The sequence below is a fragment of the Pholcus phalangioides genome, unplaced genomic scaffold, assembly GCF_987345545.1.
Source record: "Pholcus phalangioides strain wild (caught in Gottingen) unplaced genomic scaffold, Ppha-v1.0 ptg000018l_1, whole genome shotgun sequence".
Lineage (NCBI taxonomy): Eukaryota > Metazoa > Arthropoda > Arachnida > Araneae > Pholcidae > Pholcus > Pholcus phalangioides.
This window is the reverse complement of record NW_028301611.1, coordinates 18682869-18701934: the sequence shown is the minus strand read 5'-3', so window position 1 is coordinate 18701934 and position 19066 is coordinate 18682869. Positions and strand designations below refer to the sequence as shown.

The 19066-nt window shown below is 37.4% G+C and overlaps 1 protein-coding gene across 6 annotated transcripts in view; it reads right to left on the bottom strand.

The window, feature by feature from the left end:
- LOC149071797 (spondin-1-like) overlaps positions 1–16102 on the bottom strand; it is a 130903-nt gene extending 114801 nt beyond the window's left edge. For 3 of the 6 annotated variants that reach the window (XM_089247959.1, XM_089247961.1, XM_089247962.1), the window contains exon 1: positions 15584–16102. In XM_089247959.1, the coding sequence (XP_089104085.1) occupies positions 15584–15794 (211 nt within the window). In that variant the 5' untranslated portion in view covers positions 15795–16102. The remainder of the gene's footprint in view (positions 1–15583) is intronic. The other 3 variants (XM_089247963.1, XM_089247960.1, XM_089247964.1) reach the window with 1 other exon arrangement.
- Between the last annotated feature and the right edge of the window lie 2964 nt (positions 16103–19066).

The following is a 19066-nucleotide window of genomic DNA, read 5'->3' as shown; positions in this document are numbered from 1 at the left end:
CCCTAAGGGCGGCTTTGGGTTTGTAGTGGAAAAACAAATAGAAACCAATACAGTATATGCGAACAATCGCAGATTCTGTCGTGATAGAAGAACGTGATTGTCTCTTGTACTCGGCATCGATTTTAAAGACGTTTTCACGTTTAAAAGCTTTATCTTGTATAAGTTGTTTTCTTATATAAAATGAGAGAAGTGTTGCAAGAAAACTAGCTGTATGCAACGGCTGTTGAAATAATACTCGCGTTTCTACACTGGAGTGAGAGAGAAAAGTTTCCAGAACGATATAACCCTCATATATGTAAAAACCGTCCCCTAGTTTTCTCCAACAGCAATACAACGAAACTGAAGAGAAAAAAAAAGCTTCATCAATATTCAAAATTGTTTTCATCTCAAGGTATGAAAACACTTCCCAATCGGGAAAATGCTTTTAATGAGAGTGTTTCGTGTTCGCGATGCGTACCTACTTGTGAACACGTGACCAGCATGTATGCATTTAGGTATACTATACTACTTCAAGTTTATATAGTACTAAAAAGGAATAGACCAGTCTTTCTGAAATTGATGGAAACAAAAGCTGTCGTGCGAAGAATAACGATGCTCTGTACACTAAGTTTCTTGCATTTGATACGGTACGTAAAATTGGTACGTAAACATAAAATTATTCATAGTTCTTCGAAACGAACGCTTTTTCTCGTGATGCCTTTCGTATTTTAACAACCCATTCTTGACTCAAAAGTGATCTCAACGCGCTATCTAAGAACTTGAATCATTGGAAACCATAGGCGGAGCAGAAAGGGTCGGGAGGGGGGGGGGAAGACAGTACTTTTTTTCCCGTTAAAGAATGTGTTTCGACGGGGAAGGCATACTGTCCCTCCCTCCCTCGTTCGAATGTCTTGCATCCACTTCTGCTGAAAACATGACATGATACGGAATTATACACTACGCAGTGAGTGTTAGTTATTGAGGCGTATAGTGCACATTGTTCTGTTTTATTATAAGTTTAATACTAAAAAAGTTAGTTTGTTTCTTAATACAATTATCTGTCGTTCATTGCGTAGTGTAATTTAATAGTTTAATATTCGTCGGCCATATGATCGTGCCCGATGGCACAACATACGGTTAAGTTGTAGCAGTGGACTTTCAACACGATACTTAAGTAAACAGACACTTGCCAGTTTCCCTTCTAATACGATTAAAAATAGCAGCACTTCTTTAACACGATACACGCATGATTCTGACAGTATAAATGTGATAGAGCCACACACAATACACGCGTAAAACTTTCTGGGATGCCCGTAATTCTTTATAGATTCCACAGAAGAATTTTCACGAGATGCATGAAGGTGACGTAGTAGTGAAACAGTAGGTAATAGATATTCAACACTGGTAAAATCAAATAACTCCTCCACGTTGTAAGTCGTTAAGCTCGATTTTCCCCTCAAATTTACTGGTTTACACTCCCTAAAGACCGTCGGGCAATGACGTGAGTGGATATTTTAATAACAGCTTTAGTTTGGCAACGCCAGTGGAAAGACGTTATGTTTGACGCGTTTAGAAACTTTTAAGCTTGTAGAAATCTCAACCGTAGCGAATATAAGATCCCCACCGTTATCCAAAGTTGTTGGATACTCATTAAATCAGGCTCGAAAAATCTCTCGGCAAGAGAAGGTCTGAGCCCGTTCACGAGATCCAATCACTTTCATTATCCGATTCGATGCCAATACCACGTGGCTTTTCCGTTGTTTTTCTTGTCGATGGACGTCAGTTCTCGGCAGTAATCGATTTCTGACCGATCCTCGTCACGCTCACCGCCAAAGATAATAATAGAGGATTTAATCAATGACTCCCATCTGGTGGCTTTTGATTAACGTCAGTTTTGGAATTCCCTTAACCGTCTGTTAATTGCTGCTGTTTTCCGCCACGTGCTGCTCTCTGCCTTATCCTGGCCGAAGCTTTACTATGGGTATCGACAAAAATCAGATTATCATTGAGTTGTTGACTAGCTAATTTCCTGAGTCAATTCTCTTCTAGACGACTGAGCAGGAAAACAGCCTTCGTCTTCCCTCCGATATATAGGTACTCGTTATCCGGTGTGTCTTCCCCCTTCCTCGTATCTCCCACTGGCCTTGCTTTAACCGCTGTTCAGCAGTTTAGCAATCCGTAATCAGCCGAAAATACTGGCTTTCATGCTGGTTATTGCCTACTTGTCGACGCAGCGTTTCCAGGAAAAGACAAAAAAGAGAGAGAGAGAGAGAGAGAGAGAGCTAGAAGTAGAGCTTCCGCCTTTGGATGGATTCCATTTCGTTCGATGCTCGATTGCGTTTCCTTCTGGTTTATAGGCGCGTATACGTTGCAATCATACCGTCTTGGTCTTACATTTTTATTCTACAGAGTATATAAGCATTTGCATTATGATCTCCGAAACCTATTCCCGTGTCGTCTACTTAATGAATTTAGTTTTTTGCCAAGAAGAGGTGTTTTTCTGGAAAATAAAAATTTGTTGTCCCTTTCGCGAATCGAACCCGGGTCCTTTTCGAATGAGGGAAAGCACGCTAAAAATACACCTCAGAGGCGAGTCCACATGCTCACACTATATGTGTTGTTCTTAAGTGGTGTGTGAGATTTTTTATATACGTGTACGGCTGTCACGACCATTGCAATCGACGCAACTCGCACTAGACGAACGCCAAACTTCAGAGAACCCTCCGACGATGGATTCATCAAAGCAGCTGCGTCCGTTTTATTTTGTATAGTGAAGGTGGTCTTCTCTAAAAGTAGAGAAGATTAAAGCAAAAGCACAGCAAAAACCAAAGTCAAAGCTAATAAGCCTATGTAGACGCGTCTTAACAGCACAATAGCGTGATGCGCTGAGTAGAGGCATTGAACCTCCCTCAACAACTGCCCCAGGTGATGACAATACAAAGATTTTTCAGCTTACCTAAGACATCTGGAAACACCGGGATGACTCATCCTCGATACTTGAGCAAAATATGATGCCACTATCATTGTTACAGCCAATCATTATTCTTTATCTGGTTTTTATTTCAACGATTAGACGTGTGACTTAGAGAGGGAAAACCAGTTTTTCATCCAAATATTGAGAACCATGAGCCCGCTCTCCCTTTATAGGGGCGGTACCTTGGACGAATGGCGTGGCTCCATCACATGATTTCTGGCAACATCATAAAGATACTCAAACAATTGTTTTTGAATATCTTGAAATTTCACAGTAGAATAATACAAATACAAATACAAGACCACAACAGGCGAAATGCCCAACGAGGTGGCTGAGAAAGGATGCTAATAACAAATATGGATGCCATATATTTCCAAAATACAACAACCCAATTAAAAATGCAATCATAAAAACTGAAGACTATATTATATGCATGATAAAATATAATGCAATGCGCCCATAAAAAATATGAATGATTGTCTTATTCTAAGTACGGATAGATAATTATGCCAGATAGTTTTTCCACATTACAGTTCTTTTTGATGAGCCATCGTATTTCCCTTCCTTTCAGGATTGAATTTTTAAAGTAATCTAATTTTTTTAATGGAGTTGAACTTTTTTAACAACAAAATTACTATTCCATGGTTCCCAAGGGGGGAAACTAGGGCAGTGCGAAGGGTGCTCCAGGCACTGGACAAGTGAGAACCCAAATTTTTTCTTTACCTATAATTAGACCACTTCCACAAAATTACTGAGTGGAGGGGGCAGTGGTGTATATTCGTACAGCCTTAGCAGCAGGGTGGCAAATTTGAGGAATGATTGGTCAAGAAAATTAGTATAATGGGAGAAGGGCGCGCAAAAATTGTACAGCCAACAGGTTGTAAAACTACAAATTCGCCTCTGCAGAGAGTGATGGGACTAGGTGAGTGAGAGACCTAGAGAGCCCGCGAGCATGGGACTAAAAAAGTATGAAAGCATGTGAGTGGCCAAAGGAGTAACTTAGAGATACACGAGCGTATTTACAGGGATGGAGGGGGAGGGCAATCGGGTTATAGCGCAGGGCAACTAATCGAAGGAATGAATAGGCAAAAAAAAATAAGTTTTCTTTTCATTAGACTAGAAATGAGGAAAAATTCGTGCCTTTGGGTTAGTAGAACCTAACAAATCCGGACTTATCAAGGCCTAGATGATTCCAGAAAATTTCAATTCAATTTTGTTTATTTCCCAACTCTCCATACTTAGAGCAGTAACGTGCCTCTTCAAGCACTCCGATTCATATTTTCTCTCGAAAGAAAATTAATTAAGCACTATATAGGGTGAACTTCATCTAATCTGTCAAACGAAAGGAGGAGGAGTTATAGACGAGCCCTCATTGAGCATAAAACACTATAGCAGTCCTGTCCCATCTCTAACTAGCTTCAGCCCCCCAGGACGATTCTCACCGCTGTTTTGTTGCTTCATACTAGGGCCCTTATAAAATCTTTATTGGGACCCCCACCAAAGATCACAGCCTAGTGACGCCTGCTTCTGGATGGCAGGGGGCATGGTCCTAGGATCATGGAAAAAAAATCCTCCAAAGTGGCTACACACGTAACTGCAGGCTCGACAAGCATGTATGTTCTAACTTTATGTGCAAGCATGCATAATTCCCCGTTTCGAAACCAAACGGCACTAGCATGCTTGCACAAGTGCCAGTTTGTACATTGAAGCAGTGTACGGGAATTCACCGACAAACATTTCGGTGAGTGAGCAAGTGAGTTACCAAGTGAGCAGTGCAGGTAATGAGAGTGTGTATGATTAAGTCGGTGACAAACACAGGAAATGAGCAGATGAACGAATGAACGAGTAAGTGAGCGTAATATTCATTCAAATGCGCCTGTGAGCGAGCATACCTGTGCTTTCAAATGCTGAAAGATACAATTTTCCCATGGACGTGAAATGATATCCAGTAATATGATGAAACTTCGATTAGAACATTTTAAATAACATTTTCATTCGAAGAAGACTCTGATCACTCGACCTCGTGAATGAAATAATTCGATGGCTCGAACGTACCGAAATCGAATCACGTCGACGATACGATCAATTACGATTGGATAAACTCAATTACTACATCGTACGACCATCCAACAAAAAAAGTAAACACCATTTCACTCGAATAAAAGAAGGAAACCAAAACAATGGTGCCCCCGCGTAAAATAAAAGTGAGTAATTAATGCCGTTATCATTAGTACACATCCAATTTGGAAATACTTTCCGAATAAAAACACTATATATATATATATATTTAACGCATCGTTTATTATTTCGATTCCGGGAGAAAGATTAAAATAGTAAAATAATTACGCCATCTACTCGCCACGGATCCAATTTTCAAGTCGGAGACGTAAGAGGAAGGAAATGGGAACCCATTAATAAAGTTCACCGTCTCCGGGAGCTTATGCTGAAAAAGACGATATGCACTTTGTAAACGTTTAAATAAAGATAAAGAGAAACAGGGGAACACCTTTTACTTGTTAACCAGGTTCAACCGGGAAGTTTCAGATAATCAATTTCGGTTATACGGTACATGCAGGAGCTAATCTCCCATATATTATTTAAAGAGTGAACTTAGTTTTATACTGCGTAACTAACGACGAGATTGTCTCTTATCACAATATTAATCATTTTTCTGCCGTTTCCATATTCGTTTTGTATGGGCTACCCGGCTGGGTATAGTCCGTTAATTACCTATTCGATATCTATGAAATACTCTCGATCAAGGTATTTTCTTTCGTGTTTTGCGTGTATGCGATTTAATTAAGAGCGATTACCGTTGTGAACAGCGTTTGGTTCAAAGGAAATCAATTCTGTTTTGAGGGAAAAACTTATAAATCATGTCCATTTATCAAACATACGATACAAGCTGTTAAAAACGGGAACTTATTGGGATGCTTAGTTGTGTTCTTGTATAAATTTCTGACGTTTCAACTGCAGCTAGAATGACAATCCCCAGAGGTGAAAGCACATTCCAACATGCACTCATTCGTTAAAAGACCCATAGAGGAATATGGATGTGGTGCATGTATAGTAAAGCAGCAGTAGCCAATTCCTTCCAAATTGACACACGATAAACAAGCAGGGTGGAGAGCACGATCATGACATTTGCAACATTGTGATATCGACGGAATACACTGCTGATTGGAACTATAGTACTATCTTTCTGTTAACAAGATGTAACCACGTTAAATACTTGCGGCTCGTCGTAGGCTACCGCAATTTTTTCATCACATCTGAATTTATCTGTTTAGGATTGTTGAAGAAAACCTTTCGATATTATGAGACTCACTGTTTAAAAGCTAGAACGTTGTAAAGTGAACTGAGCATGCAGGTCAAGCTCCTATTCAACCCGTTCTAGATAAGAAGACAGAACTTTCTTCTCGACGGTTATAACTCTGTAGCAACTCAACAAAGAAAGAAGTGATCCTGTGTCAGGAAAGATTCTGACAAGAGACATGACCGGTTACGATTTCACTAATCTCCAAAATAAATAAAGTATATAAAGTGATGGTAAATAAACTTCTCTCAAAGCTCTCGATTGTAAATATTTTATGTCGGTCGAAGATAAATCCCTGTTGGGAAACTCATTAAAATCGTCTCAGAGATATCAGACAGCGAGTAGTTCTCACACTATTAACCTGAATAAAGTGGATGAAAAAGCAGGGAAAACGTGGCTTTTTGTGCTTCATTATCGCTCTTGTTTTGACAAGAACTAATTAAATTATTCAAATTTCACCGAAAAAAAGATCCGCCGGATATTAATTACGAATATATTAAAGAAGTGTGGACTGGAACAAAAATATGAAACAGAAAAATCTAATGGCTCTTTCCGCGAAATAGCCATCGGTGACGGAATCAAATTAATTAAAAAAATCGCTAAAATACGTTCTTATAGTAAAAAATTAAACCGTTACTGAATAAAAAACCTTATGTGTTGTATTTTGATGGTTCCAAATTTACATATATGTAAACAATTTATTGCAAAAATAATCCTGAGAACTAATCTACGCTTCTTGAAGTTGCGACACCAAGAAGTAAAAATCGTAAGAATTGATGGGCATGCCAACGATATGCAAATTATCAAACTGTTAAGCCTTGTGTGGTGAGTCCGGGGCTTAAACATTATTTAAACTTGAAGCCTGATCGAAAGCAAGTTCATACAGCCGTGAGTAAGGCAACTGTAGAGGATCCCAGACCAGACAAGGGCCGGGCGCTGTTCCTTCCAAGATATTAGTCATTTACCAGCGTGGGTTGGACCATGCTGGGGAGACCAGTAGCGGCTGGCGGACTCATCGTACACCATCTTGGAGTGAGAAAACCGGTTTTTTTTGTTCGATGTGACGTCTACTCGTTGAAAAAAAAAGGCATAAAGATCACATTGACTGAAGCGATAATACTGACGTCGCACTACACATTAATGGCGGATGATGTGTCGGCCTGGGTTTCCAGTGGCTATTCGAAAATATGGCAGCAATACTTTCGTCATACTTCGCTCAAAGATGACGGATAAGTTAGCCAAGAGTTTCAAGGAGGCCTAGGATTATCAAACTTTTAATTTCGGATTAAGTCAGTGTTTTTTATAATGTGCGTCATGTCTCTTTGGGGCGTTACAAATATTTGTCAAAGTCATCGCGGTGGGCTGCCCATATTTATTTTGGTCTATTCGATGTCATGAAGATATTCTTTTCGAGACTGTTCTGTGAAGCCGGCGGTAACTAAGGCAAGAAAGCAGGCGGTGGCGAAATTTCGAGAACCACTGAATAAAGTCCTCTGTCAAAGTTTTACAATTCCTCGTGTTTTTCGATGTGTCAGCTATCGCAAGGCTGATGTTGCAGACGTGGGGATGGGTCTGGTTTTTAGTAATAGCTTAGCTCTTTCGAGATGACTCAAACGGACCCGGCTGCAGCGTCACGAATGAAACACGGCACCCAGAATTAGTGTAGGCTTTCACCAATTTTGTTATGGTTTCTTTCTTCGACTCAGAATTTTCATTTAGTCCTGGATTACACTATAAAAGTTTCATAAAAGAACTTTAACCAAACTTGGAAAAAAAATCAACCAATGAGCCTATTGGTCGCATTAGCTCGAATGCAACCGATGCCCTTATTGGTTGCATTTTTCAAGTTTTATAAAATAATTTTATCAAACTTTTATAGTGTAATCACGGTCTTGTTTTGGAATTATTTCTTTCTTTAACGCCGAATTTTTATCAATTGCAGAGAGAGAATTATTTTCTTCATAATTTTTTTTTAATTATTTCTTTCATGGATTCTTTCATTACTTCTGGAAATATTCCTTTCATCAAAAGCTCAAATTTTAATCAGTTCTCGAATTATTTCTCTCATCGAGTCCTAATTTTGATTAGTTCTGAAGTTACTTCTTTAATCGAGAACTAATTTTATTTAAGAAGCAATTGCAGAACTGTTTCTTCAGTCAAGTCCTAATTTTGATCACAATTATGGAATTATTCCTTTCATCAAGTCCGAATTTGAACTTATTCTGAAAATTTTTTTCCGTCATCAAGTCCTAATTTTCGTTTGTTCTGGAATCGCAGTATTTCTTTCATCAAGTCCTAATTTCAATTTCAGTAGTTCTGAAACTATTTCTCTTATCAAGTCCTAATTTCAATTTCAGTAGTTCTGGAACTGTTTCTCTTATCAAGTCCTATATAGATTTCATTGGTCCTTGAATTGTATTTCTTTCATCAAGTCCTAGATTTCATTGGTTCTTGAATTGTATTTCTTTCATCAAGTCCCAGATTTTATTGGTCCTCAAATTGTATTTCCTTCATCAAGTCCTAATTTTTATCAATTCTAGAACTATAACTTCGATCAAGTCCTAATTTCAATCAGTTCTGGAATTATTTTTTCCCCATTAATTTCAAATATTTGTGAGTCAAAATTTCCATTAGTTTTTTTATCTGAGTTACATCATATATATGCTTGGCCCCAACGTAAGTTATGCATCTTCCGCTTTACACTAGTGTTGCCTCTCTATGTAAGGGTTAATGCACCTGTCTATTGGAATATTAACTCCAATATGACAAAAATATGTTTCAATGCGTCACAGTCTTTTGTCCGATTCCTCAATTTTACATCTTATAGAAATTAGTTATGAAACGATGGCAAGAAAGGCTGCAAGTTTGATCAACATGAAATCCTCAAATCTTTATGAAGACTCTGTATATTTGCAATGCAAAACTTTATGCATCTTGCAAACACTTTTTCAGATGAACTGCAACAATTGTCATCATTCATTCAGGTTGGTGATACAATGAAACAAATTTTAAATAACGCTAGAGGAGAGTAATAACAATAGTACTTAAATAACTTAGAAGAGATGATACTCTGAATGTTGAGACAGCATTTAATCATCATTGACAACATCACCGATATCAAACTGTTCAGGGAAAGATCAATTCTTATTCTTAAAAAATTCGATAAAATCATCAGTTCGCTCGAGTCTCTTACAAGAAAACCTGTCATCTTTAGCTTTATTGGGTATTGAAGTCGACATAACTCAAAAAATCAAATTTTGATCACATTATCAATGATTTTGTTCATATGAGAGTGCGGAAAAACATTTATTTTAAGGTATTTAATGAAGAATTTTACATTACATTTCCCATTTAAATGAGAGTGCATATCTTTTTGTTTCTTTATATGTTTTAGAGCTGGGAATCAATTAAAGTGGCCTCTATATGTGTAGGGCGTATAGTATTTATTGCTCTATAACAAACTTATATTAGGCAACTTGTTTATATTAATTGATGTTACAAAAATATAATTTTATTCATTTCTCTCTCAAATACAAATACAAATACAACGCCACAACAGGCAAATTGCCCAACGAGGTGGCTGACTTAAGATCATCATGGATCCCCGAGCCCCTACCTACTACTGCTAGACCACACATGCACCCCCTCCCCCCGTGGAACCCCCCAACGAATCGGTACATGCGGGAATGTGCGTGTACGTGTAGTGCAACCTGACGTAAAGTTTGTTTCTGTGTAATGCTTGTTATGTGTAGTGCTGTCATCTGCCCCCAGTTTTACTAACTATGAGTGAAGTGTTATGGTTGAATGATTTATCGTTGTAGGACTGTTGCTCTCTGTGGCGAGACTTTTTAACGGGGAGATCGGCTCGCATTTGCGCCTTGAAGTTGGGAACCACAGAAAACCAACTTCAGCCGACCACCACTGTGGGGTTCGAACCCGGATCCTCGCATCACGAGTCCGGCATTATAACCACTCGACCACCACAGCGGCAAAGTCACTCTCACTCACTTATTCCCTAGATTTAAAAAAATATTAGAATAGATTAAGAAATTAAGCCTCGATGTTTGAAGTGATGCTGAACTATTTTTTGTCAGATCCTGGAGTTTCTTCACCAGGATCTTGTCGTTTTTTTAGAAAATTGATCATTTTCGGTTAGCCATTGATTTCGGAACTACTTTCGATCTTCATGTTATTAATTTTTCACCTTAGAAACTGTTCTTAAATTGTACAGGAGGAAGTGGGGGGAACTGATGTTTCCCGAATACGAAAAATGGTGACCACAGTGGAGGCAACAAATTTCGGTCTGGTCTTCTAAAACTGAAAATAACTGAAAAATAACCCTTTAAAACTGAAATCATCACTAATTTTCGTTGAATCAACTTGTATCCGCCCTCCCCCATCCAAAAATTTGATCGAAATATTGAATCAAGTATTTTCAAATATGGTCACTCATCTAGAATGTCACTTCTTAAAATATAATTTATACAAATACAACGCCACAACATGGTGGCATCATGGATCCACGAGCCATTTTTTGGAGGCCCTACCTACTACTGCTACACCACACATGCACCCCCCCCCTCCCCCCCCCGCGGAACCCCCAACGAATCGGTACATGCGGGAATGTGCGTGTACGTGTAGTGAAACCTGACGTGAAGTTTTTTGTTTCTCTGTAATGCTTGTTATGTGTAGTGCTGCCATCTGCCACCAGTTTTTCTAACTATGAGTGAAGTGTTATGATTGAATGATTTATCGTTGTAGGACTGTTGCTCTCTGTGGCGAGACTTTTTAACGGGGAGATCGGCTCGCATTTGCGCCTTGAAGTTGGGAACCACAGAAAACAAACTTCAGCCGACCACCACTGTGGGGTTCGAACCTGGATCCTCGCATCGCGAATCCGTGACTATAACCACTCGACCACCACCGATTAAGACATCTAATCGGTTTCGTCAAACAAAAACACAAATTACGGATTTTTATTAAAACTTTTAATCTTTCTCTCTCTCTAATTTTTTTATCGATTCAATTAACTCATTTAAAATTTTTAACTGCGATCAACAATTGATCGATTAACCGTCCCGATTAATCGGACCAGCCTAATATGTTTACATAGTACATGTGTTTACAGCAGCATGTATCGTATTTAATGGCGTACCAAACCTCTTTGATCACAGTCGGCGGAGGGGGGGGGTGCCAAGAATCAATACCTCTTTTGTCCAGGGCTCCATAAAGTCCAAGTCGGGACCTGAATTTGCATTGAAAGAAATGCACTCAAACGCCATGCCATACGTATTTGAGCTAAAACTAGTCGCGCGTTATCGACGAAATGACATCTGAAATGACATCTCGTCGCGTCTGGACTGCGTTCTGTTCGACTCACTCCACATTACGTCACATTTCCTGCCTCTTCTTTTCTTCTTTCCATCCGTTGAGACGTGATTGTGACGAGTCGAATCATCCAGAAATATTAATAATAGCGGTATGAGTCAAGAAGAATTATATATAAATAGATTTTTAAAAAAAATGGCAGTTTCTTTTCACTCGCTCCGTCCACACCTCGTAAAGACAAAATTGACGGGATTGGCAGTTGCTTAATCATGTCCAGCTGCTGCGCAGTTTTGGGACAGTTTTCCTTTTCCGAGATATCCATTTAGGATCGTGAATGGATACGATAATCCGTGAGAGTGTATAATTATTTGACATGAATTGAGATGGGTACAGTCATCCCCGCTTAATCGAATAACGGATAAACGGTTACCCCCGATAAGTTTACCCGCTTTGTATGATAATTTCAACGAATTTTCCCCACTTAACTGAATATTATGCTTCACGCGTCAACTGTTAATACGCATCAATCACTATACATTATAATGTTTTTATATTTAGAAACATTTGCAATTAATGGAAAATATGTTACTAAGTTAAAATTAAAAGGGTACTAGGTACTGGCCTTCAAGTTCTCAAATTTTGTTCAATACGTGCATTTAGTTATTTTATTTTTGTTGAGCCAATAGAGGGCGCTAAATTTCCTAACGGAAAGCAAAAAATCTTAGGTATTGTGATCATTTGTAATAACTTTCATTTTTGTTGTTTCATTTATTCGAGAAGTTTTATTGATATTGATCCTTCATCAGTTTTCAATATAAAAAGCTATACTAACGGTGGAAAATGGCAGTTGAATTGTTCCCCGCATAATCCGTTACCCCGCTTAACCGGATATTGTGTGCTGGAATCGTTGATATCCGATTAAGAAGGGCTGATTATATATGGTGATATCAATACTCTTTGGAGAGCCTGGAGTCAGTTGGTGAAGACTGTACGACCCGTTAAATTGCCAATTTCATTAATTTTGCTAATTTTTTACGGTGATATTTCATTCATTTATTCATTCAATTTTATTCATTTATTCATTCAATTTTATTCATTTATTCATTCAATTTTATTCATTTATTCATTCAATTTTATTCATTTATTCATTCAATTTTATTCATTTATTCATTCAATTTTATTCATTTATTCATTCAATTTTATTCATTCTGAAGAATTAACTTATTCATTAATTCTAGATTTACATTTATTCTGAAATTTTTTCTTTCATTGTTTTTTTAAATTCTCTTTCATCAGTTTTAAACGTATTTCTTTCATAAATTTTAAATTTTCATTTATTCTGAAATTATTTCCCCCTGTAGTTTGAAATTATTTTTTTTCTTTAGTTTTGAAATAATCTCTTTCATTAGTTCTTAAGTTAATTTGCTCATGAATTCCTAATTTTAATTTATTCTGTAATAGTTATGCTCATTAGCAGCCAGCAGTTAATTTTTCAATAAGTTTTGAGAAACTAATATTTTTATTAGTTTAGCGAAATTTATTCTCCCATTAGTTTTGAGAAATTGTGATTCTTTCAATGTTCTGGGGAACTATTTTTTTTATCTCATTATTCTAGAACATTCCATAATTATTTCTTTCATAAGCATCCATAAATTTATTTTTTAAATGAGTTTTTAGAAATTGATTTTTTTCCCATGAGTATTGAAAAATTAATTTCCTCTTTAGTTTCTAGAAATAATTTCTCTCGTTAGTTGTGAGGGATTGGTTATTTTATTAATTTAAAAAAAAAATTAATTTTCTCATTTTGAAGAATAAATTTCTTTTAGTTCTGAATTTTATTCATTTCCATCATTTTAATTCTAAATTTTAATTTTTCTATTCATTATTTCACTATAATTCGTTCTGAGCATTTGCTTGTGAAAGGATTTCTTTACCGTCTGTAATTTTATGAATGCATTTTAGGATTCCGAATTCCTCAAACAGAAAACCGTTCCTCAAGACGGCCCGACCCCAGAACTGTCGTTATAACGGAATTCTCCTTACAAGTGAATTTACATATTTTGCTCTGTCAGGTAATAAAATTGTAGAAAATTACTACTTTATCTCCATTAAAACGTCGTTAGATCGTTAGAAACGTTTAGATCGTTTCGTTCTAACGTTTGCCAGTGAACACACCTCTAGTCATGAAATTGATTTTCGGTGTCACAGCTGTTGATCCTCCAAGACATTATTGTCAGGAGTACGTTACACGAGGAGCATGTGCCTTGATAACAGGCATCATGTTTACATGTTTTTTTCAGATTTGTTGTTTTTTTTGACGTTATAGCAAATGCTTCTTCATTTTCGTATCGCTATAATTCAATATTTTTGTGTTTTTAATATTAGCTATTTGACAATCACTTCAAATCACTCGTTATAGCGAGATTTCATTTTATAAAACCATCGAACTTTTACTGTATATACAACTATAAAATACTCATTGAATATAAAAACCGGAGAAATGCAAGAAATAAGACCGCAAATTAACAATGGGTCGTTTGTCACCGAATAAGAGTGATGCCCGAAAGGAACCCTTTGACCGGCGAGACCGCATATATCCGGTCGAGGAAAATTTTTGTCATTTTATCACTGACAAACCTAGGTATCTCATAAATTTTGTAAATCTAATTTCTCAATGAAGCACATTTTCTCACCCCCTTTACTTTGCAATTGCTGAAAATAGGAAGAAAACATACTTCGTTAAAAAAAAAATATGTCATTCCAACCCTTTCAGGCTCATCTTTTATTTTCTGAAATACAGTCGGATACCATTATAACGAACTCCAAGAGACCGGAGAAATCACTTCGTTATAACGAAATTCCGTTATAAAGGAATTCCAGAATTTTGTATGGTTCCAATGTAAACTTATCTGGGGCATTAGAAGAAGTGTTAGTTAAAACGACATTTTCGCTATAACGGTATTCATTGAAATGAGATTCGACTGTACTCGGCCTTATGAATGTAAAATATTTTTTTCGAATTTCTGAGAAGGCAGATATACAAGAGGATGCGATTGAAAATGGCAAAGATATTGTTTGATATTGGACAAAAGACTAGTGATAGAGTGGGGGATTCAACACTAGAGCTTGGGAGTTTGTTCCGTTCACCAATGGTATGAGGAAAGAAGCTGTATTTAAAGCAGTCAGTGGAAGCAAAAATAGGTTTTATTTTAAGGGAATGGTCGAGTCTTTTAGAGATGTAGGATGGTTTGGCTAAGATACCAGAAATATCTATGTTGAATTGACCACGGAAAATTTTATATAACAATGTTAATCGAAAAATAAAGAGTAGAGAGACGGAGGAGATGAAGTTCGTTTTGAAGTTCGGACACGGGATGACCAGCAGTCGTGAGCAAATCGAGTGGATTTATTTTGGATTGATTCGAGTTTGTCTATATTACCGGAGGTGTAGGGGTCCCAGATTTCAGCGGCGTAGGAAAGAACGGGGGAGATGTAAGTTTGGTAACAAGTCTGATATCCCGAGTGGAGTGGAAACTTGAAAAGCGCTAATAATTAAGCAATGACTTTTCTTGGTTTCATGATTTTAGCAAATAAGAGATGATTGTAGTCGAAAACTTTATAAGTTTTGCCCGGGTTATTGATCACATTTTTTGAAGACTGAATGAGCAAAATCAAAATTTTCCATCTTCCTGTAGCTATAGTTTGTTCACATAGAAGTCAATAACAAAAAGGAAATAATTTTGTGCTGCCATCTAATAACCTAATAACTTTATTAAACCTCAGAAAACATATTTTTTTCCAAATAAACCACCACCTGACTGAGGAAACAATTTTAGAACAGGTGGTTTTGTAGCGGAACCACCTGTTCGAAATGTTTTTTCCGGCCCTCAAGAAACAAATGAGGATTTAACAATTTTCGCTATGCATGCCGGTCAAAGGGTTAATCAAACTCGAATAAAGTTCAGAAAAAAAAACGTCTTTCCTACCTGTATATAATTCACCAGGTTGATATTTTTCGGGATCAGCCGATATTTTAATATGAAATCCGTTGTTACCGGGAGTTTTCGGTGTCGCAGTTCCGGGAAGCGTCCTTTTGCACCGCCCCGTGAAAGTTTGCGAACCGAGTTCCGGGGCAACAGCCGTCGAAATGCGCACGTGAAGACATAGCAATGTCAACAACACAATCGTCGTCGTCATCTTGTCAATCGAGAAAAACAGAATATGACTGATTGGCTTCACGAGAAATATTTTTCAACGTCCAAAAAAATTATATAATTATCAAACAATATCGTGTGTCGGAGGAGGAAAATGCCACAAATTCCGGTTGTCTACTTCTTGTGTCAGAGAGAGTTTCTGTTTTTTGACACACACTCACACGTGGTTAAAGGAAGACGAATGAGCGACGGTGAAGTTGACTCCGGAAACTGAGCAAGTGTTGGTGATGTCGAGTAGGAGGAGGAGATGCTGCAAGAGGTTCTGTCGCAGGTCCTCGTCGGGCAGAGAATGAACAACGGATATGGACTCTCTTTTCTGCTCTTTTCCTCTCGGTGGTTTGAGGCATTTCATTCTGCCGCTTGTTAGGATTGGTCGCGAGGCGAACTGTTGCGTCACCAGATGCGCGCACGGCGACTCTCTCTCACATTGGATTTTTTGTTTTTCAAGGCCGAATGAATGGATTTGTTGACGAGAACATTCGACGGCGTTAATAAGGTAAGTGAGAGGCTAATACGGCCATGCTCTCTCTCTCTCTCAGCTACAGTGATGTTGCTGAGGCCTGTATGGTAAATTCTGAAAATATGAAAAAAAATACTTTAAATTTATAATAATATGAAAAAATACTTTAAATTGAAATACTTAAAGTTGTTAAGAGACAAAATATAATGATCCTCGGTATATATATAGGAAAATAATTGCTAATTTTAAGTTTTTTCCAAAATTAGTAAGAATATCGAAAAGTCAAATTTCGACTGTTTTCGATATTCGGTGGCTAATTTTCGAAATTTAGCCGCCTGGCAGTCGAGTGGTTAGGGAGCTAGCCTCTCACCGTGCAGGTCTGGGTTCGGGCATGGATGTTTACTAGCACTATCAAATTTCCTGGACGGATCGTGATGATCCCTTGGGAATACGTGAGGATCACATTATAAAAAAAAATTTAAAGGTTCGTCGCCAAGAGGCCAAAGCCTATACAGAACGATCAGTTAAAGAGAAAGACGAAAATATAAAAATTAATACAAAAGATATAATAAAATAACAATAATCTTGCATAATTTTTTGAACAATTATATCGTAATACATGTTACATGGCAGTAGTATTTAATGTAAAAAATTGATATAGGCCTATGAGGCAACCATAGGCATATTGATAATAAGGTAATTCGCTTCTATATTTGAAAATATGTATCGATATCGTCTATTATTATCAGAAATTCGAAAAGTGATTTTTTTAAATGATGCAAACTTTGATAAATTCTGTATTACCAAAAGTAATGCGTTAAATAGTTTAAGAGCAAAGTAGTAAAAATTGTTTGCGAAAAATTTCTTTTCTAATAATGAGAGTATACAATAATTTCCATTTGGACTTCTCAATGATAAGGACTATCTTTGTGTTTACATTGATTTATTACGATACATATGCAGAGTATATGATTCGGTAGAGATGGCGTTATGTCTTATGAGGATAGCTTTAAATTTCTAAAAGCTGGGATTTGAGAGCGAGCATTGCACATAGTTTTGAAACATCTGTTTTGAATATAACAAATAAGCTGTAGAATTGTCTTGCAATCGATTCCCCAGATGATGATACCGTAATTGATGATTGAATAAAATCATGCAAAGTATGTTTCTCCCGAAAATTCTGCTATTACCTTCTGTTTTAGGGGTAATGGAATTTACATACAAATAAAACGTAGTTTTTCAGCTATTTTCAGTGTATGAGTTTTCCATTTTAGATTGCAACTTATATAAAGCCCACGGTATCTGACATTTCGTACTAACTAAATCTTTTCGCAGGAACAGTCGAGGTTCACCAGGCATGGTGTGGACTATGAAATTTTAAATTAAAATCGATTTTGGAGCAAATTAAGTTGAAATGAATGACTTTAGTCTTTGAAAGATTTAGAGTTGAATCATTAGCTAGAAACCATTTTCTGATCTTGATTTATTTGAGTTGTAAGTGTGTTAAAGTCATTGGAAGAATATATCACGACTGAATCATTCAAATATGAAAAAATTCTATTTCAATGAGTTTATTTCTTGGTCATATTCGCGACAGGTGAAGGTAAATGGGTGAAGAAGGCAATGGTGTGATATAGGCCAAAGAAGGCAATGGTGTGATATAGGCCAAAGAAGGCAATGGTGTGATATAGGCCAAAGAAGGCAATGGTGTGATATAGGCCAAAGAAGTCCTCAACGTACACATCTCAACAGGACCGGATTAACCCATATGAAAGCTCTAAGTGATTTTGGTGCCCCCTTACATTTTACTCTAACGAATGCACCCCCCCATGACAATCAGATTTGTTTACAATTTTCTAGTATAAGTATGAAAATTGGTAAGTAGGTATTTTTGAGCGACGTGGGGAAGGGGGGGTTCAGAAGAATCATTTTTTCCGGGTCCTGAGATGCCACGGCTGTGGAGCCTATAGAGCCGGGAAAGTCTCTACACAATTTGATCTGCTTGAAATTTTGGAGAGGGAGTAAATTGTGTGTGTGGTAGGCAAGTGTATATAGCTAGGTAGAAGGGGCCTCAGAAAATTTTGTTTTACCTGTGGCTATGATGTTGCTGAGAGAGCTTTCGGCTTACTTTATGGAAATAGAGAAAAATCTCAATCCAAAAAACTGAGCATTACGCGAGTTCTTGTTCGAAAATGTACTTAGTTTCTCTGCTTTTGTGTCAACCTTAGGGTCGCAACTAGAAACGAAAATTTACTGCCGCTTGGGCATGCCTACATTATTACTTTATAATATTTGTGTATATCTTGGCACACCCCCCCCCCCGCAACTCCACCGTACTTATTAACGGAAAAGAATAAACTCTCGGCGCCTTTGCTGGTCCAGCGCCCGGGAAGCAGATGTTTCACCTGCCCTCTTTTAGTTGCGGTCCTGTGGCCAACCTTTCGATAAAAATCTTCAACTGCGCAATCAAGTGCACTTAAAATTTTAGAATTTCCTACTGGACGGTTGATGCTGGGAAAAAAAATTCGCAAAAATATTTAAAAAAATTGAAATTCACCTGAGTAAACTTTTAATTAAAAATTAAATCAAAACGAAATATACTTCGTTCAGAAAGTACATTTCTCAGGCTTTAACTCAGTGATTCCAACGTGGGCGTTAACGTCTTTACGCCCCCGGGGGCAACGGAATGTTCCAGGGGTGCGGTAGAAGCTACGGGTATAAATGACATGGGATTCTATGGGCTAGATTGCGTTGGAGGGCGATGGGAGAAGAAAATATCTGAAGAAGGGGTTGAT